A 27,430-nucleotide genomic window follows, 5' to 3' on the forward strand; every position below is an offset into this window, starting at 1 on the left:
GAGGCAAGTACAATGGGTATATTCAACAAGTAAAAGGAAGTAAGTAGAAACTTACAATTCAGATATAGTGAGATCAATAGATTTAGTGGTTCATGGTGCCAATTGCCGATCGAGACGCTGGAGGTAAGGCGTTCTCAGACTCCATGTCCCGCGCTGATCAGGTTCCGTGCCTGCCGCAATACCTGGCAGAGCCTACTGAAGACGCACTAGGCTCCTGCACATCAGGCAGTTACTGTCGGAGACGCAATCCGGAACAACCGTCGACATACAGCTGGTCCCAGCGCGCGGGACATGGAGTCTGAGAACGCCTTACTTCCAGCGTCTCGATCGGCAATTGGCACCATGAACCACTAAATCCCTTGATCTCACTATATCTGAATTGTAAGTTTCTACTTACTTCCTTTTACTTGTTGAATATACCCATTTTATTTACCTCTGGTGCGCGCTGTGTTTTTTCTTTATAACTATGGCATTACTCTATTGTTCTGGAATGTTTCTGTTCTTCAAGCAGCATGGAAACAGTTTTGTAAGGATTGTCTCTACTTCTTCCCCAGCATATTTCAATGTTTCAGCTGTAATTCCATCTTCCCTGGGTACCTTTCCATTGTTCATGGGATTGTATTGCCTTTGCTACTTTTCTGGAAGGATTGGTGGTTTCTTCTCGCTCTTCGTCTGCTGGATCATGCCCTATGTTCTTGTACAATGTCCTGCTAAGTCCTTAACTCTTTATGATAAGTGCACAGTCTTTAACTGTAGATCCATTATCATTTTTAAGTGTGATGATTTGCTTCTTCCCAATCATAACTTGCTGCTTCATCCTCCTTAAACTTGTGTTAGCTTCTATGATCTTCTTCACAATATCACAGTTACGTTTTCTTACAGCTTCAGTTATATGCTTGAGGGTCATCTCGCAAAGCCCCGTATACTCAATTTCTTTTCTTGCGTATTGGGATTGCTTCATTTCATGTTATTTACTCTGTAACTGCTTTGTCTCATCTGATATTTTCTTATCCTGTTTTTTGTTATTGATACCGCCCAGTTTTTTCTGAAGATTTCTACTACAATAACTACAAATAAGGTGCAGCGGTGTTTCAGCTTTGGTTGAAATTTACTGCTATTATCTTTGAGGTTCTTGATATTGATTGTTCTGATCTTCTTTTTAATCATTTTTTTTTTCTATCTTCGCAATAAGATTTCGTTTGCGGCAAACCAATCGGTGATCACTTTTTTATATCGAAACAGTTAAGGACGCTGTCGTTTCCAATCATGTGTTTCTTGTTAGCTAGGACACAGTCAATTTCATTCTTGATTCCATGCTTTGTCTATTTGCTATTTGAATCGTTTTTAAAGAATACATTTGTGATACAGGAGTTTTCACATTCTGCACATTCTACCAATCTGTCTCCATGCTCATTCTTGTTGCTGTAAGTGTAACCATACTTAATAACTGATGCCTCGTCTTTGCATTGTAATCTCCCGTAATGATCTTGAGGTGGCACTTTCTTTGTTGTTAAGTTGGTTGATTTTATGGTTGAAGTCTTCCACTTCATTGTCTGCGTGACTTGATATTGGATCATTTAAAGCACGTATCCCTTTGTCAACTTAAGGATGATTAAGATTTCTGCTTTCATACTCTACTGGGTTATTTTTCCATTTCTTGGTAATGATGAAGCATACTCCACTGATTCTTCCATTTTCTGATAGGTGTCTGCATTTGAGCTCAATGAGGCTTTCATCATTTCTTCTTACTTCACTAAGGCCACCAATATCCCATTTCATTTTTTCAAGATGGGCTCCAGTTCTTGTAATGCCGCTTCACTGGAGAGACTCCAGCAGTTGCAGGTAGCCAGATTAAGGTTTGAATTACAGCTAGTGTTTAACCTCTTGGATTCTTAGCATCCTCTGCCTTCTTCCTGAACTCTGTCAAGCCGAGGGACAATCCGGGATCCAGAAATCGAGGGTCATTACTTTTCCATATTTGGGGGACAATACCTTACTTGCCATGTCGCCTCATTTGCATGTTGGCAGGTACCTTTCCCACTTTAGCCAGGTATAATTGTTAAAGTTTTTATAGTATGGTTGAGCTTACCTGCACAAGTGAGACTATACATCGTCTTCAACACTTTGAGGTCTGAGATAAGGATTTTAGGGAAGTATATATATATATATATATATATATATATATATATATATATATATATATATATATAATATAATATAATATATATATTAGTATTGAGTATTGCTGACCTGAGGAAGAGAGGTGAACTTTCAAAAGCTTGTCCTGTGACATAAATTGTTAGTCCAAATAAAAAAGGTATCACCTAATACTGAAGAACTCATTTATTCTGCACTATCGCAACTGGACTAACACGGCTATTTCCGTTTTATATATATATATATATATATATATATATATATATATATATATATATATATATATATATATCTTGGTATGGATCTATGATATTGTTCATACAAAAAATATGTATTGTCCATAATTCTTATTTATGAATAATCTGTTAAGAAACGACTAAAACTAAATGAAAGTTGTAGATGAAAGTTGAACAAAATCAAGCAAAGTTCTTTTCAATCAATGATATGTAGGATGTAAATCCATCATTAAAATAATAGAAGAGGATAATACACAATTCCAGCACTTACCTAAACCAATAATGGTACAGTGAATCTACCAATATCTTGTGGTCAATGCAGTATAAGCAAAGAATACATATACAAAGTTTGTGGCAAGGAATGTCTAGTGCAGGGGTTTCAAACTCAGTCCTCAAGGGCCACCAACAGGCCAGCTTTATGGATATCCCTGCTTCAGCACGGGTGGCGCAATCAGCAGCTCATTCCGGTGAATAGATCAAGATAGATACGTCCTGCAGCCGAGAAAAGTCACGGATTGTCCAAAGCCTTCAAACAGATGAGGAAAAAATAGTTCTCTGTGGCCCAGGTCCTCAGGTGATTCCGTGCGGGGTGTAGTATGTAATAAAAAATGAAGAGAACAGTGTATACTGCAAAGTATTACACAGTGACAGTGGATACTAAATAATATATAAGAACACTCACAATCTATGGCACAAGGTCCTCAGGTGACTACTTACGTGATATATTATGTAGAGAATAATGCAAAGTGATTTCACAATTACAGTAACAGTGAGTAATGTGCGTGATGTAATGTAATGAAGATTAAAAGAACCGTGTATATTGCAAAGTGAAGATCCCATGCAATATGAAAACAGTCGCGCTAATAAATGCAGTGCTGTGCGGTTGGTAATCACGCACTGTGGCAGGGGTTATACGAAATACGCTTGAACCCAGGAACGGTCAGAATTGCATATGGCCCATCATACAGAGATGAAAAAAGTATACACAGCGTGATACTGCTAACACATTTCAATAAAACATTAAAATAGACAGTTGGAATCGCACTCACGAACGCCCTGTTCCTTTGCGCTTGAATTGAGGTAACTGCAGGTCCCGCAGAGAACAGGGCGGAGCCAGCTGGAGATCCGACGTGGAAGTGCCGGCGTCTCTCGTGCTCCTAGAAGTTGGTAAGGAGCTAGCTTCCTCCGTCGCGTTCTGGAAACGCCTCCCATCGCGATGATACCACTGAAATCAGCGATCATCAACGTCCCTGTGAACTCAGGTGCACTCCGGTAGCTCAACTCAGCTGCTACAATAGGCCTATGCTTTTCACAACTGCTCAGGTCGCTTCCTCGGGGGTTAAAATAAAAGAGGAGGCTGAGAATGAAGCTCCAAAAATAGTGGTTAAAACAGATTTACATTTTTTTTTAATTTTTTTTTACATAACCTGAACTCCAGGCTGCTGAGTTACATACAAATGAGTTTTTTTCCTGGGTATTCTTTTCTTGTCTGGGAAAAGCAATATATTCACCTTTAGCACAGTACAGATGAAGCACAGTACAGATGAGGCACAGTACAGATGAGGCAGTTTGTCAGTAGCAAGAAACTTACGCTAGCTGTAGAAGCAGTTTAATAAAGCCAATAAAAGCTCTGGGAAATCCATATATAAATTGGATGGAAAGCTAAAAGTGACACACCCACCGTGTGCCCATTTGCATGGCACTACCCAGAATCCTTTGTTTGCATCTTAACCACGTAGCAGAAGGAAGAGCTGGGCACTGCAGATTTGTCTTTCCAAATATGCTTTATTAAGCCATTAACAGGTCCAATGTTCTAGCCTTTATTACACTGATTCCTGGCGGCTTCTCAACTATGTGCCAAGATCGGCCATCTACAGGTTGAATAATAGAGTACTCTTCCCGCCTTGTTTGAAAGGAGGTCATTCCATGTGTGAGTAAGTATATTAACAAGTTGCGGCTGAAGAACTTTGAGAGCTACAGTACCTGCTGAGCTTATATCTTCCTGCCAGTACTGGGAGTTGCAGGTCTGATAAGGAGGAGGATATCTTTATTTTGAGTTAAAAAATAAACATATGAATGGGTTTTCTGTTCAAGTGCCTGTGATCATGAAGATAGTCAGGGGTGTTTTGGGGAACCAAACCCAGCAGTGTAAATAGTCAAAACTCAGCTGTATAATAGTTCAGAAGCAAAGACCACTACGGTAATACATAGTTAGCAACGCAGTAACTTCCACCCATTTGAATGATATGAATGCATTGTTCACAATGTCTACCTATACATCTCACCAAATTAAATAAGGGCCCTAGTGTTGTATCTTTTGTCACTGTCACGATCAGGATTGATCGGACTACCAGGTACAATCACTAGACAGAACGCAAGTGTTTAATAAACCAAAGTTTATTTAAGCCATGGAGCAAACAGCAAAACAAACAGTACAACAGGTACAGAAAGAGGATAGGGGGAAATTCCGAGCTGGCTAGGTGGAAAGCTCTACCGAAGCCGGCTTACCCGCGATGTTCCCCCGGGATCCTTACGGGAGAAGTAACAGTTCAAGTCGACGTTAGTCTCAGTGACCAAGACTAACACACTGTACAGCAGGCCTCGAGGGCCGCAAACAGGCCAGGTTTTCAGGATATCCCTACTTAAGTTGTGCAGGCCTGCTGTACAGGGTTTAGGGAGACACTGACCACTGTACTGACAGCAACTCTGCAAGACAAAACACAACCTGAAGAACTCTGGGCGGCGGCAGTCGTTAGGCCTTGGTCCCGCTGCGGCCGGCGGCGCGCGCGGCCGCGGGCCACCAGCTGCTTGCCCCCGTTCTAGATGCCCCCGCTGGCTCCTTCCGGCGTGGCTGACTGTGTGCTGTGACGCGTCAGCCAGCCGGAGCTACAAGGAGCTTGTGGTTTTGGCGAGCGTCACGTGACATCCCAGTAGGCAATCCGATTTCCCCCCCCCCTGCTCCGATCCCCTCCCCCGTTCCGATTCACCCCCCCCGTGTGTATTTGCCTGTGGTGTATGAGTGTGTGAATGCCTGTGTGTGTGTGTGAGTGCCTGTGTGTGTCCTTCCCTCTGTGCCTGGCTTCAGAGTTAGAGAGGGTTCGGGGGTGGGGGGGGTACGACAGAACGAGAGCCCCCCGCTCAAACCACGCCCCCCCCCCCCCCCGCTCAAACCACGCCCCCCGCTCCGGCTCCCGCTCCCTACAGACCGCAGGTAGCGGTCAATTGCCTGTCAGCGCGCCGCCTGCATGCAGTGCGGGCACGCTGACTGAGGGAGCGGGGCCTTAGCCTTAGACTTTTCCCCACTCAGGGAGCTGTCGCAAAGTCTAGGGGAAAAAACAATACACTTGATACAGGATCAATAGTCTTTCCCGACAGGGGGCTGATTAGCCTGGCCTCTGCACATGACCCAGGTACACTAATGTCATTACCGGGGCACCGTAGACCCGGGAAACATAGGGCGACATGCCCAAACATAGCCATGCCTCTATCCAGCACAGAACACCGGATACAGGCTCGGGAAGCACGGGAAGTGGCAGAACTGTCACACTGCCGGTGTAACCAAACACGGCACCAAAAACATAGATTGTAAGCTCCACGGGGCAGGGACCTGTGCCTGCAAAATGTCTCTGTAAAGCGCTACGTAAAAAACAAGCACATGCTATTATTATTATTATTATTATTATTATTATTATTATTAAGTGGCAGAACTATCACAATGCCGGGGGGAACAAACACGTTACTCTGACGGCTGGGAGTCCTTCTCATATAGAAAGAGGGCCTGTGCGTCACAGTCACGTTATAGAAAGCTGCGGCACTGGAATACTCCCTCTAGTAAAGGCTGTAACCAGCTGGCTTTGAAAGCATGCATGTCCATGATGAAAGAAATAGAACCGGAGAAGCCAGCCAATGGTAAATATAGGTTTTCCTTTCTATCATTAAAACGTACAATTAGGTGTCAGTGAGCATCAGCCACGCTGTCGTAGAGTACAAGAATATTCTCCTACGGGCACAGAGGGTCCTCGGCCGCCTGCGTCACTGCTTATGAGATCTCGTAGGCAGGCACCGCGGCGAAAGGGAACCGCAGAGTAGAACGGCAAATACCAGGCTGAGTATAGTGTGCGACGCCCATCACGGGGCCTACCTACGAGACCTCAGAAGCAGCGGCGCAGGCGGCTTTCGGACCTTCTTTCTGCCCGTAGGAGAACTGTCCTCGGTCTCCATGACCAGCGTGATCGAGGCTCCCTGATATTTACCCAGTGGCCCATTTTAATGTCTGCGCTTTCTATGATATAAAGGAAACGGATATTTGCTGTTGGCGCACTTCCTGTTCTGTTTCTTCCTAGAGACGTCCTTGCGGGGGTGGCTGAGGCGGGGAATTGGGTCACCCCCATCTTTTGGTGCTAAGCGGCACAGACGGAGATTGAAAGGAGAAAAAGACCACGAGATCCCTATTTGTGCAGCGGGGATATCTGTATTCATGCGCGTTATGAACTTTAACCCTGGCATATATTATCTACGTCTAATATGATGAGGACACATACATATTGAGAAACGTCACAAATACGTGTTTTGCAGAGTTTAGCGGTTGTACAAAGCTATTTATGTAACAATACAAACAATAGTTGTGTGTGATTCCTGTGACCTGCAATTCTTTATCACTGTCTATTGCATGTAAGGGCAGATTTATCAAGCTATGGTAAGGTTTAACGCACCCAGTCCAACGTTAACTCCCATTCAAGTCAATGGGGGTTAATGCCGGATCTGGTGGGTTAATCCAGGGGTGCTCAAGTCCTGAAGTCTCCCCCCCCTCTCCCCCAACAGGGCAGGTTTTCAGGATATCCCAGCTTCAGCCCAGGTTGCTCAATCAGTCCCTGCTTCAGCAAAGGTGGCTCAATCAGAGGCTCAGTCTTCCACCTGTGCAGAAGCTGGGATATCCTGAAAACATGACCTGTTGAGGGGCCTTGATGACTGGGGTTGAGCCCCCCTGGATTAATCCCTAAGAGCACTTGAGGAATCTGGATTATAGAGCCCAATGCCTTTTCATGGGAATACAACATTGAAGCCACTGTAGGTAAATTTAGGACAGAGCCGTTTTGAAAAGGATCCAATTTCCTAGAAACCAGTCGGAGAAGAACAGCTTCAGCTGGCAGCTTTGTAACGCACAGAAGAGTCTTTCTATGTGATTGCGTTCAACTGCAGCAAATGTAACACCAAGAGACACACAGGCAGGGAGTATTATGTTGAGTCGTCATATTTGAAATAATTCATAATGAGCAATATTATGTAGCCCTTTTTCTGACACTCTAAAGAGACTACGGGTAACTGCACGCACCTGCGGCTCCAGGAGATCTGAGCCTCCGCTAGCTGGGAGCCTGGGGTAACACTTATTAGCGCAGCGCCTCCACTTACCCAGGATCCCCGTGATGTGAGATTCCCCTGGGCAAGAAATATAACAACACCTTATGATTGTAACTGGTTTTACTATAATGCATGGTAACCTTAGCACTCTATCATAGCAGTCAACACATAACATAACACTTATACTATAATGCTTATCCTTAACTCAGCTAACTGGTAATGTCCTTATAACGTGAGTGGCTCGGCCACGCTCTTAATGAGTATGTCTCTGTCCCGTCACCGCGTGCCCCACACACCGTGTCCTTGCACTAATAGAGAGGATTGCTCCGTGTAATTAGGCCCTTGGCCACTCACTAGTGTCCCCAAAGAGTTAGGCCTAAGGCGGGATCAGCACCTGTTGACCGGTGTTGGTGCACTTGATGTAAATACCTTCCGGTCACGGCGGTGACCGGTAACACTTCGAAAAGGATCAGACGAATCCTCTGCTTGCCTTTGATGTTGCGTGGTTCAGCTGCCTGGTCCCAAACAGCTCGGCACCTCTTTGCTCCTCACACTTGTCCCTAACTGTCTACACAGTAAGGTGACTGATCGCTACCACTATGGGCGTCCCTGCAGCACAGCAACCTACTGTGACTCAGGGGTTTTCCTAAGGGCCTATGGGGTAAAGCTACCTATGCAGGTGGGTCACGGACCTCCTGCACGCATACACCCTCCTCCTTTACCTTCCCGGATCCCCTCTGCCTAGCATGGTCTCTCCCCCATGCTTCCCTTTCCTCCTCCCGTAAACCCAGCCTTCTGATTGGCTCCTGACATCAGCTGACTGTCCCAGAGCTCATGGGAGTTGTAGTTTGCCAACGGAGCCTTTTCCCTATTGGTCCGTCGTTTGCGCGCTTACACCGCGCATGCGCGACCTCTCCGCTCTGTCAGTGCCCTCTGAAGGTTGCGCAATAACATGGCGGCGCCCTATACTGTCGAGTCGCCGCAGAACCTGCACCACTCTCTCCAAGCCCTCTCTGCAACCACCTGAGGTATTTAACACATCCCTACAATTATAAGCGGGCTGCACAATGTCAATGTGAAAAGCAAAACCTGAAGATCATTTGTCACAGTTTTCAGAGCATTAAGACACCTACCTGGTTGGTTTTCCATCCCGAGGACCTCTTGTTTTGTAATTGTATAACTGCAATAGCCCCACTGCTGCCATTATATTTGCAGACATTAAGGACTAGAGCCACACAGCTCTGTTAGGTCAGGTCTCATAAAGTGACGTTACCTAAAACAGTAGCAGACAGGCATAGCCACAAAGCCTATTGTATCCTGAAACAACGGCCATTGTCTATCTCATTAGAATAGGCTTAAAATCACGTTGTAGTAGCACACTGTTGTGTTAGCTTCCAATAAGGTGACGTTAAGTATGTTTTTGTTCGCTGTGCTCCCATCCAGACTTTGAAAACGGGAGGAGTAGGCAGTCGAGGAGGGGTATGACTACTACATACATGGGAAATACGGAATGGGCCGTGACCAAATCGCCACCGCTGCTCCGCCGCCAGGACTACTCACCTCAGGTCACCCCGCCGCCTTCCGCCATCGCCGCAGGTCACCTCCATCTTTAACCCCTCACCATTTTCCGCCATCGCGCACGGGTGACCTCGCCGCCTTCTGCCATTGCCGCAGGTCACCTCACTGCCTTCTGCCATCTTTAAATGTCCTCAGGGCCGCTCGGATCTCCCCAGCCGCAGGGCACCTCGCTCCTACCCCAATTTTTACCTTTCCTGCATTGTGCTGGAAATGTAAAAATGTGTCATGGCTGCTGGCGGCCGCGCAAAGTGTCCTGCGCATCACGGGCGCTCACAAATGGTGTCAGAGCGAGGTGCCCTGCAGCTGGGGAGATCAGAGCGGCGCTGAGGACATTTAAAGATGGAAGAAGGCAGTGAGGTGACCTGTGGCGATGGCGGAAGGCGGTGAGGTGGCCTGTGGCGATGTATCATGTGGCTTCTAGATCATGGGAAATAGGCTCATTTCAATATACAACGTTTATTTAAATGATTGCAATTAGCATATTTCTCAGGTATCTCAGGTGTGCTCACAGGTATCTCCTCCTCCTTGCTTAGGTATGACGTAACATTACGTTAGTTAAGTCCATGTGTTAACCTTAACAGACTTTAGTGGATATGCGCAGTTAAGGGGAATGCCTCCTTTGCATCTCATTATCACTAACGGCATTATATTTAATGCAATGCTCTTTCCGGGAGAAAACGGGACATAACGTTAAGCTATTAACCTTTGAAGATATGTAGTAAGGCTTAACGTTATGTTAGGTTAAGTTAAAGTTTTGTGGATCTGCCCCTAGCACTAACATTTCCTAAGCAATGCTAAACCTTTGCACATCTTAAATATCAATGGTTCTTAAGATGCGCGTAACACCATTTAGTAAATCTGGGTTACTGCCATTGTAGTAACGTTAAAGCATCATTTACTGTTCCTAGCGACAAAAACCTTTTTAATCCTCTCTGAGAAAAATAATGTTGTACTGTACAAGTACATCTGCGCACTGCGAATATCTATACACTTTATTAATGCTGATGTACCTGTTAGTCCACACTCAAGGATAGAGCCACAGAGGTTGATTAAATCTGGGCTACTGACGTGACTTCACCTAAATAGGTAACGTCCGTTAGGATTTCCTGAGTGTAACGGGTACCCACAAAGTTAAAGAAATGCAAAACCAGCAGCCGTTAGTGATCACATTAGCATAGGGTTAACGCCATGTGAAGTTAGCACTGCCTTGTGTTATCTTCAAATAACATGGCGTTAAGCCTGTCTTACCCTAAGGTGACGTTACTCCCATCGAAACCCTGAGTAGGTGTTTAATTAAAGTTAAAAAAAAAAGGGAAGACAGGAGAGGAAAAGAACTCTGTAAATAACAATACGATAGTTAAATCCTACCCAACTGTGGTCTGACACTAAGCCATACCCTGTAACAGACCTATTTCAGGGTCTTGATGCTGGCTCTGACTTAACGTCCGTTACGTCACATCCCTGCGTTAACGATAACAGAGCTCTGGGGATGTGCGTTGTTGGAGGGAACGCCTCTTTTGCATATCGTTAGCACTAATGTCCGGTATAGTAACGCAAGGGCTCGTTACGGCTGAAAACTGAACTTACCGCATCGTAGGCCAAAACAGCCCAAATCTGGGGTGATATTGAGGCACTGTTGGTCTATATGAAAAAACACAACAGCCATATCCATTCTTTTGTTTTTCTTACATAGAAAGGTTTCCTTGCCAGCTCCACTTATAAGCCGTGCAAACAATCAGCCTGGGGGGTTACAGTATGTCTAGAAAGATGGTGCCTGGCTGGTTCTGCTCTATTGAAGAGCTTTCACAGATCAGCTGCACATATTCACATCACATGGCACCTGGTTCACTTCTTAAATCATTAACTGTAGACGTGCTCGTCCCCCTATATCCTAGACTGTATCCTCAATAATATCATAGTGGAGACTCACGGTTGTGGAAGGTGAATAAATCCAATCCTACTATTCACTTACCGCATCGTTACTGTGACGATCCCCGTTAGCACTCAAGGTGTTGTTAACTGAAGTTACCATCTCGTTACATCATTAACGGAGTTCTGCAGATCTACCCCTCAGGGAGCAACCCTGAAGAAGGTACACTAGATATTCTAGGTTTGCCACACCCTGCACACAAAATAATAATAGGCTACCAAATTTTGTTTCACCTCAGTATTGTGGGTTGTTACTTGCTGATGGAAGGTAATATTGCGTGTTATGCAATGGTTCTCTATTCACTAAGTAGAGGACGGTTTAGATAAGGGGTGCGTAAAGTTTTGACCCTGTGCCCCCCCTGCCTTCTCACCTCCCGGCTCGCGTCCCCCCTCCTGCAAGGCTGCGGCATCAAATGACGTTGCGGGGTGATGTGACGTCACGTGACCCTGCAGCGTCATTTGATGCGGTTTACGATGGCGACACGCTGCCGAAAGATAAGGTAGGAGAAGCTGCAGAGGCCTCGCGCGGTCCCCCCGGCCCTTCATTTAAGTGCCTTGGGGAGAGTGCGGGACCTCTGTAGCCGCCACGCCCCCCACTTTGCACACCCCTGGTTTAGATGGTTGGAAGTGTGCAGTCATACTTAGCACTGCTTTATATGTCAGCAGGTTTATTTTTCAGAGTCTCTCTTAACGAATGAAAAATATGAGTGAATATAACCCATGTAAAAGCAGTTACACTAACTCTGTTTTTATCAATTGGTCAAGATTGCAAATATTGTCTTAGACCTCTTTGAAAATGTGGCCGAGTATAAGTGTAATGCTTCTCACCGTATTACCACATGTTCTCCATTCCTTTGCTAGGTCTAGCTGGGAGCTCCCTGATTTGAGGGAAGGGAGGGTGAAAGCCATCAGCGACTCAGACGGCGTGAGCTACCCATGGTATGGGAACACCACTGAAACTGTGACCTTGATGGGACCCACCAACAAGATCTCCAGATTCTCCGTCAGCATGAATGACAACTTCTACCCCAGTGTGACGTGGGCTGTACCCGTCAGTGAAAGCAACGTGCCCTTGCTCACCAGGATCAAGAGAGACCAAAGTTTTACCACCTGGTTGGTAGCTATGAATGCCACCACCAAGGAGAAGATCATTCTGCAAACTATAAAATGGAGGATGAGGGTGGATATTGAGGTGGACCCATCCCAGATGCTTGGTAAACGGGCCAAGCTGGCGGGGAGGACTCAGCAGGAGCAGCCAAGGATTTTAAGTCGCATGGAACCCATGCCACCCAATGCACTGGTAAAGCCCAATGCTAATGATGCACAGGTTCTAATGTGGAGACCCAAGCGTGGACAACCAGTGATAGTGATCCCTCCTAAATAGACCTACACTAGGATTTGGGGTATGTATTGAGTGACAATAGGACGTGAACAATTTTTGGAGATGCTTTCAACTTACAAAGACCACACAGAGGGTTACACGGCTACAGAAACTCTTTGCGGTGACTTTTGATTACTTACTGTACCACGAGCACTTTTGGAAGGCGTACAGACATTTTATACATTATATATATTGATGTCAATCAACTAAAACAAATGGCATTTGCCATGAACATTTCATAGTGCCTGTTGCCAAACAGAAGTAAAAGCTCTAGGAAGACCCTCAGTTCAATGTCCAGAGACTTAAATGACTTCAATCTCCTTTACCCTCTTCTTATACCCACCACTGTGCTAGGTGCAGGTCAGGGAAAGATGAGATATGGCAAGGTCATCAGTTTGCACTTATGCACAGTGGGCTTAAACTCAAATGTGGAAGGTTCCAGGGGAGCTAAAGAGTAGGAGTCAAAGGGGGTGGGGTACTAAAAGTATTCAGTATTAGCCCACATTGTGAATACAACCATGGGGGGGGGGTCTACTTTTAAGATGTTTCACATGGATAATAGCAACTGGAAGAGTAGGGATACCATCATATAAAATCCTTCTAGTAGGTCCATTCACTTTCACTCTTAGTATACAATAAATCGGGGGTACCCAATCCAGTCCTCAAGCCCCTTCCACAGGTCAGGTTTTCAAGATATCTCAACTTCAGCACGGGTGACTCAATCAGAGGCTCAGTCGAAGCTGAACACCCCTGCAATAAATGGTCAGCCACATTTAAATGCCTCCCTCTAAGTGGTCTGGAGGCAGCTATTTGGAAGGTAGCCTCGGGAACATATGATGCTGTTTGAAGGATAAGAGCATAAACCATATACAAGTATTTTCACTAGCTCTGGAATGTGTGCCACTAAATTTACGTGGCACAAAGAGAATTTCAAGAAAGTAGAAACGGTCAGAAATATTGCTAAATGGGCAAAGTTAGATACCAGCCTCACGACAGCAGAATCTCAGTCGGCGGAGGAAATCCAGTGGTCAACTTAGGCTGATCCTAGGCAGTAACAATGTATCACTACTTTTTACATTTTTTTTTAACCAAACCCAGAGTGCTCATTTTCTGGTTATAGACGGTACCAGTTTCTTTGTAAAGAAAATGGGATTTATTTTATGAGAATTTTCACCCTTTCTGTTTTACTGAGCAAACGTTTGAAAAAAAAAAATGCCAACATACATCCCTCTAGTTTACCAGCTTTCTTACAGGTAATGCTGCTGAAACGCCTGCAAGATCAATATAATTAAGAATTTCTTATCTCATTCTATTCTATTCAAGTCTATTATGATTCTATTTATTCATATTTGTATTGCCGGCTTTTAAGCAACGTTGTAGTAAGTAAGTAGTAAGTAACTAGTAAGAAAGTTTGGGGTCTAGAGGGATGTGCGTTGGTATCTTTTCATTTTGGTCTTATGGATGAGGTCATTCACCAAAATCACTCCTATTAAAATGACATGGTTTGACTTCACTATGTATTGAGTGCGTTTGCTAACTGTGGATTCTGCCTTCCTGATTTTATATCATCAATATTGCACAAGTCTTTGGGGATTATAATACAAGACAAATGTGTGCTCATTTGCATGTCAATTCCCAGAATCCCTGTCTGCAGTGGCAGAACTGCATGCCAAGAGATAACGGGGGAAAGCAGGGTTGCAGACCTGTTTGAGACATGTGAATGTGCTCACAAGTGATATTTTTTATTTGAATTACAATATAAAGATCTGTGCCCAATATTTAATCAATGTCAAGTTTTCTTTAAATTAGGCACAGAAGCATTCCTGTTTTTTTAAGCAACCAATCACTGTGGAAAACCACAACAGAGGTTCAAAGATAGTGTCAAATGCTGTTCACTAAAAAAAACAAATACTTTAATCCAGGGATGTCAAACTCTCTCCATATGAGGGGCCTGATCAGATTTCATTGTACTTCATTCGGGCCATACGTGCCGTACATTTTGAAATAAACGCCAGTTTCTCCCCCGCATTCTCCCCTTTTCTTCAGCATCTTCCCCTCCTAACCAGATTCTCCCCCATATGCTTCCCTTCTCACCAGCTCTTCCCCACATGCTCGCCTCCTCAGCTTCTCCCCCACATGCTCCCCTCCTAACCAGCTTCTCCCCCACATGCTCTCCTCCTTACCAGCTTCTACCCCACATGCTCTCCTCCTCACCAACTTCTCCCCCACATGCTCCCTTCATCTGCAGCTTCTCCCCCACATGCTCCCCTCCTCATCAGCATTTCCCCCACATGCTCCCCTCCTCACCAGCTTCTCCCCCACATGCTCCCCTCCTCAACAGCTTCTCCCCACATGCTCCTCTCCAGCTTCACACCCACATGCTCCCCTCCTCACCAGTTTCTCCCCCACATGCTCCCCTCACTAACTTCTCCTCTACATGCCCCCTCCTCGCCAAGCTTTTCCCCACATGCTCCTCTACATGCCCCTCCTCACCAGCTTCTCCCCACATGCTCCCCTCATCTCCAGCTTCTCCCCCACATGCTCCCCTCCTCACCAGCTTCTCACCACATGTTCCCTCCTCACCAGTTTCTCCCCCATATTCTCCCCTCGAGCTTTTCCCCTCCTCACCAGTTTCTCCCCCACCTGCTCCCCTCCTCTCCAGCTTCTCCCCACATGCTCCCCCTCCGTCACAAGATCGCGCGCCCGCCCAGCCCGAGCTGGTATAATCGTCGCACAGAGCTGATTGCTTGATCCAGATGAGGCAGAGCAGGTGAGGTGGGTTCCAGTGAGGACGAGAAACAGGAGCAGAGCGGGTGGGGAGGGGACACAGTTGAGGCGGCAGCAGCAGCAGCAATGCGAGAAGGCTAGCAGCGCACTACCATTGTTGCAGTAAGGCTACGCTTATAGTGCCGGCGATGCGACAGCGACGTCAGGCTACGGTCGTTAGAAAAATCAAATTGAGATGACTTCCAGCGATCGCGACCGAGCCCTCGCTCCGTCACGCCGTCCCATCGCACTTACTATAAGCGCACGCGGCAGCAATGCATTTGTCGCCGGCGCTATAAGCGCAGCCTAAGTTCCTGCTGCAGTCGAAGCCTCTCCCCCACACCGGCTCACCCTCATCTCCTGGCAAAGATTCAACCCCACGCGGGACAGATAAAGGCGTTCGGCAGGCTGGCCCGCGAGCCTAATGTTTGACACCCCTTCTTTTAACCCTTCCACCGTGGGATGTCCAGAATATAAGGAAAATACTCATTTATTTTAGCTATAAATCTTTGAGGCTGAATTGAAAAGAGCAGCACCCACAGGTTAAAAGCTGAATTAAACCATAAAACAAATACATGTGAGGTCTAAGTGCTGTGTGTAAAAAAAACTCACAAATTAGGAGAGGAGAAAAGAGATGGAGGCTGGGACAGCATCAACGGTAGTAAAGGAAAGGTGGTGTCTTGGCGCTTCATTTTCAGGCGTTCTGGGGTATATTTACTAATGTGTAAGGCAATGTATGGCACATTCACTTGTATGATTTGTAAAGGCTCCTTACAGCTTAGCGGCACTTAGCAAACATGGTCCTAAATGATATCAAATGTAAAGAGATGAGTGCTGCTCAACCCCCAAAATAATGCTGTGTTACCATTTTAAAAGCTGCTGGGGATATTCTCTGGCACCACAAACTAGAATATATTCATGCTATTTACCATTCCTGAGATACCAAGCTCTTGAATACAAAGATGCATTGAAATGGCTGCTAGGAACTACTACATATAAAATATAATAATCTCCTTATTACTTGGGAATGTCTGTAAATTAAAAATGGTTAATACTTGTTGAAGAAAGCTATATTGTAGAATTAACTCGGGTCCAATGGATTTGGGCAGGTTTGCAGTTTCAAGTATACAAAAGAAAGACAAGATATTATAACATAGGGAGGAGTTGTAAGTGCTTCTCTCAAGTGTTGTAAAGAGTGAATTAACCTGAAACAGGATTTATTATCTGATGGTACCTTAACTCCTGGAGTGTGCATACAATAATGAAGAGACTGGGCTACAGTGATCCCCATTGCCTGTTATCAGATTCTAGTTCCACTCACAAGGAACTGTTTATGGTGCTGAAAAGAGTTACACTGTAACCAATATAAAACATCTTCCCTTCATTCTTATGTGTAATTATTTCTCTCTGACACTTTGCATGCTTTGATCTTTTAGTCATATTTAATTTATTGATTCTTTTTTCTCTTTTTTTTTTTTCCTACTCCGAGATAAAAAGGAACGTCAAGAGAAATGTGGCTTTTGGAAGTGTTACACTTTTTATTTTCTCTTCTGGTTTGGATTAAAGAAGGAGGGTTAAGTGTGGGTGTTTATCAATTTAAAGGAGGTTAAGAGGGCTTAAGAGCATGTTAACAGTGCTGCAGATGGAGGGGCTGCCCTGTAGAGTGTGTTTTAAGGCACATAAGCTGTAAAAAAAAAAAACTGTAATCAGATCTCGAAAGCAGTTAGCAGGAACTGGGAGTATTCCAACACCAAATGACGATTATGATGTGAAAATGCTCATTAGAGGCAAGGCAGCAGCAGGACTGTGCAGCTGTAAATTAAAGACTTCTGGGGATTGAATGAGTCAGTAGGGGGTGAGAGATAGAAAGGACGTGTGGTCCAAAAATACAGGGGAGGAGATGGTAGAAGGAAGGGAGACAGAACAATAGTAGAGCTAGAAAGAGATAAATATAGGTTTACAAGCCAGTAAGAAAATAAAGTAAGAATTATTTATTTATAAGTTATCCTTCCAATTACCTAAGTCGGGGGACCGGTGAAGATACTGATGACATTGAGATTTAGCTATAGCCTTCAGGGGTGAAATGTTGAGAATCACTAATGTTTATGATCACGAAGATGCAGAACATGAATTTTCCAGTTATTTTAACTCTAGTCTTCAGGAATAAGTCTTACCGTGTCGTATTTAATTAAACTAACAGCAATCTACCTACCCAAACAACTGATATGAATAAGGATGCAATGCCTGCAACTCTTTGTGTGTATTTATTTATGTATTTATTTGGGAGTTGGGTTGGGGGATATGGGAAAGCAATCTACTATTAACCTAGATGCCTTGCGGAGTCATTAATTCAGGCTTCATTGAGAAACTTACTCTTTCATGTGGCTTCAAGGCAGAGTCTGAAATATACCTAGATTGGCAGGGGGTATTTTATGATATTGAATATTGGATGGTATTGATAGCATGGTATGGGTTGTTCTACTCTCAGGGCAGTACAGAGGTGAATGTACCCTGCTCTATCCACAAAGAGCGTCCTCAGAGCAGTGTGTGTGTCGAAACGTCTACTACAATTGCCTTTATTGGTCCTATTTTGTATGTAGATGGGTATTTGGTGTGTTTGAATTGAGTGTTCAATTGAGCATTATTGGTACGGGATTGGTTCAGAATGTGGGTCTCATTAACTAAACTGTGCTTAACAGTTTAACATGCATTCATTCCTTGGAGTAGCATGTGCTAAAACTTCTAGCATATTTTAGTAAATAAAGCCCTAGATTTTCTATTTCAATGTGGGAGGGATTCGTTGTGCTGGTAAGAGTCTAAGGTCTCTGCTCCAGGCCAAGTACTTCAGGGAACTGCGACTTAATGACACTATGCAGAGTGCCTTATTAACCCCTTGAGTGCTGAAGAGGTCAGCAACAAAATAAGCTGTAACCCTTCCCAGCATTGAAAGGGATGGGGGGAAAAAACCCACTAAATGTAAAATGTATTTGTAAAATAGGCTCTCGGGGTCATTAATCCAACACCTTCAGATATTCCGAAAACAATTCGCATAAACTACGGATTTAGTTTTTTTTCCGTTCCCCATGATTTCATTGTTCAATACAGAAATGATTGTAAAAAAAAATATTTGTGACTGGCTGCTTTTTATTTTCAGTGTGTGATGTGTTTCCAGATGCGGATAAATAAATGAAGTTTCTAGGTACTTGCTTTCTAAAAGTGTCCAATGCAACTCAGTCACACCGACATATCAGGAGATAGGAATGAGGACTGGAACACCCTATGTTTCTCATTTGGAACCATGTGGCCAGCCTACAGGTATAAGGATAGACTGGTGGTTGATCTTTGCTGCAGGAAGACATCATGTGGAATGAAATCAATTTGACGTATCCAGCAGGACTGCTGTTGTGAGAGAGCAGGTGAGCCTATTAAAGGGACACAAGGCATTTCTCTTATAAGAATTAAACCTCTACATATTTATGCACAGACACACACCTATAAGTGGTCAAAGTGGCTTTAAAAAGTTGTGGTATTGTGTCTGGCTTAAACATTTCTAAATGTATTGAACAATGGTGAAAAGCTATTCTGCCATAGTTTAGAAAGAATGCAAAAATATATTAGCTTTATAATAACAATCACTTTATTTCACATAGTGCTTTTCTCCCAATGGGACTGAAAGCGCTTCACAATTACAGTATAAGGCTGCGGTCATGGTGCCTTCTCCCGTGCGGAGGCTGAGGGAAAGCGAATGCTTTCTCTGACCATGGTAAGCGTGCCGTCCATGGGCGTGTCTATCGGCGGGCCAGTGACATCATGGAGCTGGTTCACCCTCATTGGGCGAACTGCTCACAACATGACCGGCCTGTCGCGCCAACAAATCAGTTTCAACTGATTTCTTGCGCAACGCGCGCACCCTCCCACTTTCGCCCGCACGCCGCGTATAGACGCGAACACTGCCTTAAGGCTGTCTGTTTGCTCAGCGCACGGTCGGCGGCACCATATCCGAGGCCTAATGCGCGGTACGTTGCACATAGGAATATTTACAGACACAGTGTGTCAGACAATATGTATGCTTAGAAAGCAGAGAGGGAGAGGGGCTTTCTAAAATAAATCCATGTTTTATTTAAATAGAAAGTAGAACTATTAGTCAGGCAATAAAAAACAATAGTGGTACTCTGGGGTTGTAATGAAAACCGTAGTGGTACTCCATACTCCTACACATAAGCCCTTTATCCCCTGTACCCAATTTTCCAACTCTTTCTGTGCATGAAATGTCTGTGAATTCACTGAATAACCCTGTTGTTTTAATGCAACCATGTATTTTTTATAAGTCTATGCCCAGGACATACTTGAAAACGAGAGGTAACCTCAATGTATTACTTCCTGGTAAAACATTTTTATAAATAAAATACTCCCTAGTACAGTGGTTGCCAAATCTCTCTTCAGAGACCATCAGCCACACCAGGTTTTTCAGATAACCAATGCGTTTGCTCTTAGGTGAATGCACCTAATTTGAATAGAAAGTTGGGTGGGAGAACATTGTGCGGCTCGGGGCCACTGACGTGAGGTTTGGTTCTACCTTCACACTTCGACCACTGACACATATATGTACCATACATTCATATATAGTGATAAATACATAATTACTCGTGGAAATACACACAAATTCCGTCACATGTCTTAGTAGCAGGATCTTTCTGTAAGATTTGCCAAGAGATCATTTCCGAATAGCTAAAAGACAAGGAGTCGTACACACACCTCATATTCTCTGGAACACTAATGCAAGCTTCAAAGGCAAGGAAATGATTTAGTACAAATGCACATAAAACCTCAGAAAATGAAACTTCATAAAAAACACAAATAATGTAGTGTGATCAGTACACTCGGGGAGATTCACTAAACACGTGTTATTGCTCCAGGTTCTCGCTCTAACCGCTATTCACATCAATGGCAGTTGAGGCGGAGCAGAGGTGTGATCCCCCTTATCGGGGTACTTTTCTTGGTTTTTTTTTATGCACTGTCCAAATAACATTGTATATTAAAAAAAAAAGTAGTCTTGCGGTGCTACTGTGGTTGTGGATATATTCTATTATCTCAATCATCCATCATAAATGATTCAATGCACACACAAATAATGTTCCCAAAAAGAGCTGCAGTGACATACAAGTATCAACATTTTCAGGGTATCGCTCTTCATCAGGACCTTTGTATAATGTCACCAAATGTGAACATTTATAGTACAGACTCACCCATGAGGATGAAGAAGCCACAACACAGTGTGACACAAAAATACAGCTACACTGCCAATGTATGTGTCAAAATACATAAACAAAAAGAATTAACAAAATATAACAAGAGATAACAGTATTCATCTCTAAAAAAAAAACAGGTTTCCTATGTTTTTGCTCAACAGCCTTACAACACTTTCAGTAAAAGCATAAACGTTACATAGTAGATGAGGTTGAAAAAAGACGTATGTCCATCAAGTTCAACCTGTGCTAAATTTATACGACAGTTACTTATATACTATATTTTTATTTACAGTATTTTGATCAGGGACGGAAAGCGAACAAAAAAACCCCAGCGAAACATTATCCAATGATGTCTCATAAAGGGAAAAATTAATTCCTTCCTGACTCCAAATAACGGCAATCAGATTACTCCCTGGATCAACATCCTTTCTATGTTTACTAAGTTGCCGTGGTTGCGCCTTGGAAATAAAATACACTTCATCTAAGTCCTTTGAGGGCTTGCCATTTCTCTTATGTTGTCTGACCTCCGGACAAGAGCATCTTGACATTGTGAGTGCTCATCTATACCCTTGTATGTATGTATGTATGTATGTATGCATATATATATAGCCACCTTTGGTTAGATTGACTACAAAGACCTATATATTGGCTGGAAGATATCTGGAAACTTTAACTGTAAATATTCTCTATGCAATTGGAGCCTAGTGAGTTTTTTGCTGAGATGCTAACACTCCTTGATAAAGCGCCTCGGTGTGAAATGCGTAGGTGTGGGCTACCTGCCTATGTTATATATGATGATCCATTAAATTATTTTTTTATACCTTGGGAACGCATCTTTCTATATCTTTTTTTCAAGCCTATGCATGGGTAGTGCTCTGCTTTTTTCCCTATTTGTATTCATATGATAGAAAACCCCTTAGATGTTTATCTTTATAAAGGCTAAGGTATTTCAGGTACCATATCTACTTAAATGCTTTCTTGCAAATGTAAGGTCCAAGTGAGTGAACGTTCAATACACCTAGGAAGATATTCACCAAGCTCAGGGTACCGCAGCTAGATCCTGTGCTAACTGCCATTCAACTCACTGACAGTTAATGTGGGATCACTACCCCTATGGGAGCTTAGTGAATCCTGACTCAAGTTGGAAGCGAGTCAAAATATTTAAAAAAGAATGTGTATCACTGGAAATCACAGGGCACAACATTATTTCTAGAATATTCAAATGAATACTGGATACCCGGACGTGTGGTGCAGAATGCAAGGTAACATGTACCATGCTCTTATTCTATGGTGTAGGTAGAACATTTGCCTATTCAGGGCATCGTCAGCAGCTTAGTCTTTTATACCGCTGATCATGGGCTGAACAAGAGAGTGACTTTATTCCTTCCTGGTTTGAATTCTATAAAGGAGAGTTTGTCCTCCATATCTACTTCTGCTGTATAAAGATGATAAAGAAACAGTTTAAGCCAAGTATCATATCCATCCCTCTTGGTGAACTGTGCCCATTTTCCATATCCACCATGCCTTCTTCTGCATAATGAACCTCAAACCTATTCTTTCCTCTCTTAGCTCTCTGTACCTGTTGTAATAGTTGGGAACAGTAACTGACAAGTGTTGTGACCATGCTCCAAAAATTGTCTTGCTACAGGGGAGTTTGTGGTCTTTAAACCCTATATCACTCGTCTATTCACTAAGCCATCTCTTAAATTGCCTGGAGATCTGTCCAACACAGAGTTCGCCAAAACAACGTTTGAATCACCGGTTACAAATGCCTTCAACTTCATTTTGTAATCTAGGTGAGGATGTGTAACACCTCATCTGATTACCGTACCTTTCATAATGCACATACAAGGTCTTAATGCTTGTAGATGTGAATTAGGGGTTCTCTTTAAAGCTCTCCCTGAGATTTTCATCTTGTTGTAGATGAAAATAATCGTTTCTTTGTGTATTTTGACACATACTTTGGCACCACCGCTGTATTTCCATGTCCAGCTGGGTTGTGGCATCTTCATCCTTGGGGTTGGTCTGAACTATAAATGTTTACACTTTTTGATAAGGCAGTGTACATCATTTCTGATGAAGGGGGATGTGTTCATCTTTACTTAATATGCACTAACACACTTTGATGCTTCTTTGATCATGATTCCGCTGAGTTCTCCAAAATCAAATGCACACAGACAGGGATCTCATATCAAACCCATGCTCAGAACGCAGGGCCCATAAACCTGTACAGACAGACATTTCGGAGGCTAGTCACCAACACACATACATTCCACAGGGAATTCCAACCACTAGACATTGGCAAACGTTTCTCAAAAGTTCACGAGCGCAGCGAAATTCACTGTTTCTTGCAAACTTTTTTTGTGACGAAGTTTGCGAAAATAAATGTGCTCGATCACATTGGACATGTGACCTTGGTATATTTAATGCAACTTTCGAGAAAAAAAACTAGACGAAAAGTGCAGTTTTTGCCAAATTTGTAATGAAAATTCGAAGGAAAAAGGTGAATGTTTGACATTTTAGTCGAATTTCAAGTCAGAATGGTAAAATTGTGTTGGAAATTGGCGCAAAAATATTGCGATCTGAAATGGGATAAGTTTGCCCAATTTTTACCATTACCACACACACTTCTGAGACAGAGAATGCATCTAACACAAACACACCAATATTAAGGCATCTCTACCTCGAACAAATATACAGTACATACACTTCTGAAGCAAAGAGACGTTTAAAATGCAAACCTCATGCAAGGAGCTTTTCTAACTGATAAATAACTCCCATCATATCAAAATATATAGAGTAAAATGCGTGTTGTGCTATCCCAGCCATGAAATCATGTTTATATCTACATTTTGTAAAAAAATATAGGTTCAAAAAAAAGAATAACACAAAATATATATATTTATTCACACGCATATATATATGAATTCATAACAAGGACTTGAAAGTGGAATAATAATTTGTGAACCCCATGAATAATTCATGTAGTGAATATTTTCCTTTTCATCTCCTTGAGATTCAGCATCAATGATGGAAGACAGATAATACTAAAAAAAAAAAAAAAAAACAGAACTTATTCATCGCATTTTATATATTCTTTGTTTTAGCCGAAAACATTGTTCAATTAGAATAAGAGAATGTGTGCGTAGCTTCCTCCCGACTTACCGCTTCATCATTTCCACATCAAGTATTCAATGTATGGCTATTTATCCTGCCAACACTATGGTATTAGGCTATTACCAGCCATATACAAAGGAGAAGAAAAGAAAAAAGCCCTGTATTTACAGTGTGCTGACTGCTATCCAGTCCCAAGCAGGGCAGGCTCTGCCCAAAGTACAGAGATTTCAACCTCCAAGGACTGAAATCCAAGGCCTACCTGTTTACCCAGGCATTTAATTAATGAACCACAAACCTGTCCGGCATTTAATAGCTACAGTACCGTCCCATCCTGTATTGTGTCTTTCCTTGTGTTTGGTCTCTTTTATAAACCTTCAAATGTTTTCTTCTCTTTTTGTAACTGTGAAGCGCTTTGAGTCCCATTGGGAGAAAAGCGCTATATAAATAAAGTTATTAATGAGATTTGATGTTTCTGGCCCAAAATTGTATTCAATATTCTGTGAAGCTGCTTCCCATTGTGAGAAGCGATCAACTATATTCAAATGAATGATACTAAAATCTAGTCCAACACAGGGAAGCTGTTTCACAGTACACTGAATAATAGCCTTTGGAATTAAAACTTAGTTTTATGAACCCATTGGGCAAAATGCATGTAAGAGCAACTATCTACACGTCACTTAATCAGAGGAGGTATATGCTTATTTAGACACACTTATTGTCTACATGGAATGATACAGAATAGATTCCAAGCTCCTCTTATTGGTACATGTAAGAAATTTGCTCGTCATCCCTGTGAAGTTTAGGTCATTATTCTTTGTGCTGTGAAAATCTCCTCCTGCACTAAGGAAACGTTTGGCTCCATGCAAATGAATGGGACTCAAATCTTCTCCAGCATAGGGAAACAGCTACACGGCACCTTGACTTGGCGACTCTGGGCATTATTCTAGATCAGCCAAAACAGACGATCGGCAGTTTTCAGCCAAAAAATCCCATTGACGTCAATGAGGAATTCCGTCCGAAAATGGCCTGATCATCCACTTTAGCAGATATAGGTCCATATGCACTAAGGGTGCTAAGCTTTAGCACACGTTAACACCCAGTCACTTGAATGGGAGTTAGGGCATGCTAAGGTGTAGCACCCTGTAGTGTACGTAGCCCATAGAATCAGCCCCTTCGACTTTTCTTTTTAAACTGTCCAGTTTTCAAGAAGCTGAAGAACAGAGACAAATCTACAGTGCTCAAATACATAACACCCAATGATTACATATTGTCCCTGTTACCTGGCCATTTCAATGCATCTATAATAGAATAGGGTACACCCTACAATGACAATGAGATGGTGTTTCTAGAAAAGTATATTGTGTGGTGTTTGAGCAAAATGTATTTTGTCATTATCAGACACACTATTGCATTTCTATTTCTGAATAGAACAACATGGTCAAAAGCTTCCTTCTGAAAACGCCATTTATTTCAGGGAACAATGCAAAATACAACGTTTCAGGCCACAAACGGACTTTCTTCAGGTAAGAGGTCTGAGAAATAGTGTATCAGTTTCGTTTTAAGTACACACGCGGATGTCTAAGTTACACCCAGGAAGTGATGTCATCCGAGTCTTCTTCTGCTCTGGCTGCATCCTTGTTCTGAGTCGGCCAAGTCTTCAGGGCACCGTCACCGTGTGACGTTAAACGTCCCAGCCGAGGTGCTGCTGGAACGCAAGGAAAAGCTGTAATGCAAACCCTATCTGTGCAGTTTCTCTATACAGAAAGCAGCTTAACTAAATGAAAACACCAATACAAGAAAGGGAACCAAAGTGAATAAATCAAATAAAGATTAGCACTTGTGTTAATTTGTATCTAAAATAGCAGGAGTTCTAGTGGAAAACTTCAATATTTTGTAGGTAAGGTTACTCACACTATTTTAGTTTTTATTATTAGAGGAAAACTCTAAGATCATTGATTTCGTTCATCCCTTCTCCGGTTACTGAGCATTTTGGCAAAATGAGACATTACAGTAACATCAGCCAACTAAGATTTCAACTCATTGGCTGGGTATCCCCTCTGAATAGAGGAGGAGCCAGGGAAACATTGCTCCTAGAAAAGCAATGTAAATGAATATATGACATGAAGAAGAAAGATCCGGTACATCCGGATTGTGGCCGCGCAACAGAAGGACGTCACTCACTGTTGGAAGTGAACATCCAGCCAGGAGAAGAGGGGACGGGCTATCGTGAGTACTCACTCCATCCGTTTTGCTGAGCAACTGCAGCCAATCACCCTACACTGGGACGGGACTGCACACAGTACTACACCCATATCTCCATCAGGCTTGGTTCTATATGCTCCACTTATTCATCAATACCCAGGCTTATCAAGCTAATTGGTGTGTATACCTGGAGTTACCAGACGGTCTCTCTTGCTTGAATATATGACATGGATTGCATTCATCCTAAAGGGATGAATGAAATGAATGTTCTTAGAGTTTTTCTCTAATACCAAAAATGAAGATTGTTCTGAGGAAGCCGAGTGCCTCAGCGAAACATGCTGAGTTCCCGGTTGGCAGGGAGAACTGCGGAGACGCGTCTGTGTTTCCTGGACAACCGGAAGTGCTGATCGCGGTCACGCGAGACGCCGAAAGATAGTGGAGGCGGTGAGATCGCGGAGAGGCTGTTACTTTGGAGATTTTCTCCGCAATGCTTTAAAAGTTTTTTTATATGTGAATGCGCATATTTAAATTTGTCCAGATAACATTTGTTTATACTATCTGCACTATTGTGTTTTTCTCTGCTTTCCCCTGAGATCAGTTGCAGTTTACAGATTGACCCACAGTTTGCCACAGTATGGGACATGCTCATTTAATCCAACTACATGTGAGTAAACTGGACTTCGCAGACCACATACCTGGTGGAGAAACAAAAAATACGTCTATGAGCTCTAAAGGGCACACTGACAGCAAACAGCAAGCAATGCCTAATCCATGATAATGTGAATAATAAAAGGAGCATATACGGAGTTATAACATACCTAGTACAGAGGTAAGTATAGGGGTGGAATCGGGGGCAGACCCGCACTGTCCGACAGTCAAACCAGTGGAGAGAATCATCCACAGCAAATCTGCTGCAGCTGCAATGAATACCCTGTTCCTAAAGCTATCCGGTATGGAGTATGCCATATACTCACGATTAATACCGTTCCCCTTGCCTCCAGGCTTCGCGGTGCACCCAACTAGGTGTTCAGCGTCCCTCCATGGCGTCTCTCCGATTGGTGAAGCATAACAAAAATAGAATGATCAGAAGACCAGCCGCCCCGGACAGAAACTAAAACTCACCAGCAAAAAATGATTAAAAAAATACTTTTATTGGACTTCATAAAACGGATACTGATCCACAGACAAAGAAGAAACCTCCCACGCGTTTCAAGCAACAACTGCCTACTCCTTGAGAAAGAGCAGTTGTGCTTGAAATGCGTGGGAGGAGCTTTCTTCTTTGTCTGTGGATCAGTTACCGTTTTATGTAGTCCAATAAAAGTTGTTTTTTTAATCATTTTTTGCTGGTGAGTTTTAGTTTTTGTCAGGGGCTGCTGGTCTTCTGATCAGTCTATTTTTGTTTCACATACCTAGTGTGACGATATTGCGCCATTGGTTTTTCTTTTCTACTCTCCCAC

General features: G+C 43.2%; 1 protein-coding gene across 5 annotated transcripts in view; it reads left to right on the top strand.

Moving 5' to 3' along the window:
* FAM78B (family with sequence similarity 78 member B) overlaps positions 1-27,046 on the top strand; it is an 81,855-nt gene extending 54,809 nt beyond the window's left edge. Inside the window, exons 2-5 of one of the 5 annotated variants that reach the window (XR_012804113.1) lie at positions 12,120-12,661; positions 18,560-18,821; positions 25,200-25,294; positions 26,572-27,046. Coding sequence is in view for 2 of the 5 variants with exons in the window: in XM_075616789.1 (XP_075472904.1) it covers positions 12,120-12,642 (523 nt within the window). In the remaining 3 variants the exon portion in view is untranslated. The other 4 variants (XR_012804114.1, XR_012804112.1, XM_075616789.1 and 1 more) reach the window with 4 other exon arrangements.
* The last annotated feature ends 384 nt before the right edge of the window (positions 27,047-27,430 follow it).

The sequence above is a fragment of the Ascaphus truei genome, chromosome 10, assembly GCF_040206685.1.
Source record: "Ascaphus truei isolate aAscTru1 chromosome 10, aAscTru1.hap1, whole genome shotgun sequence".
In the NCBI taxonomy this organism is placed as follows: domain Eukaryota; kingdom Metazoa; phylum Chordata; class Amphibia; order Anura; family Ascaphidae; genus Ascaphus; species Ascaphus truei.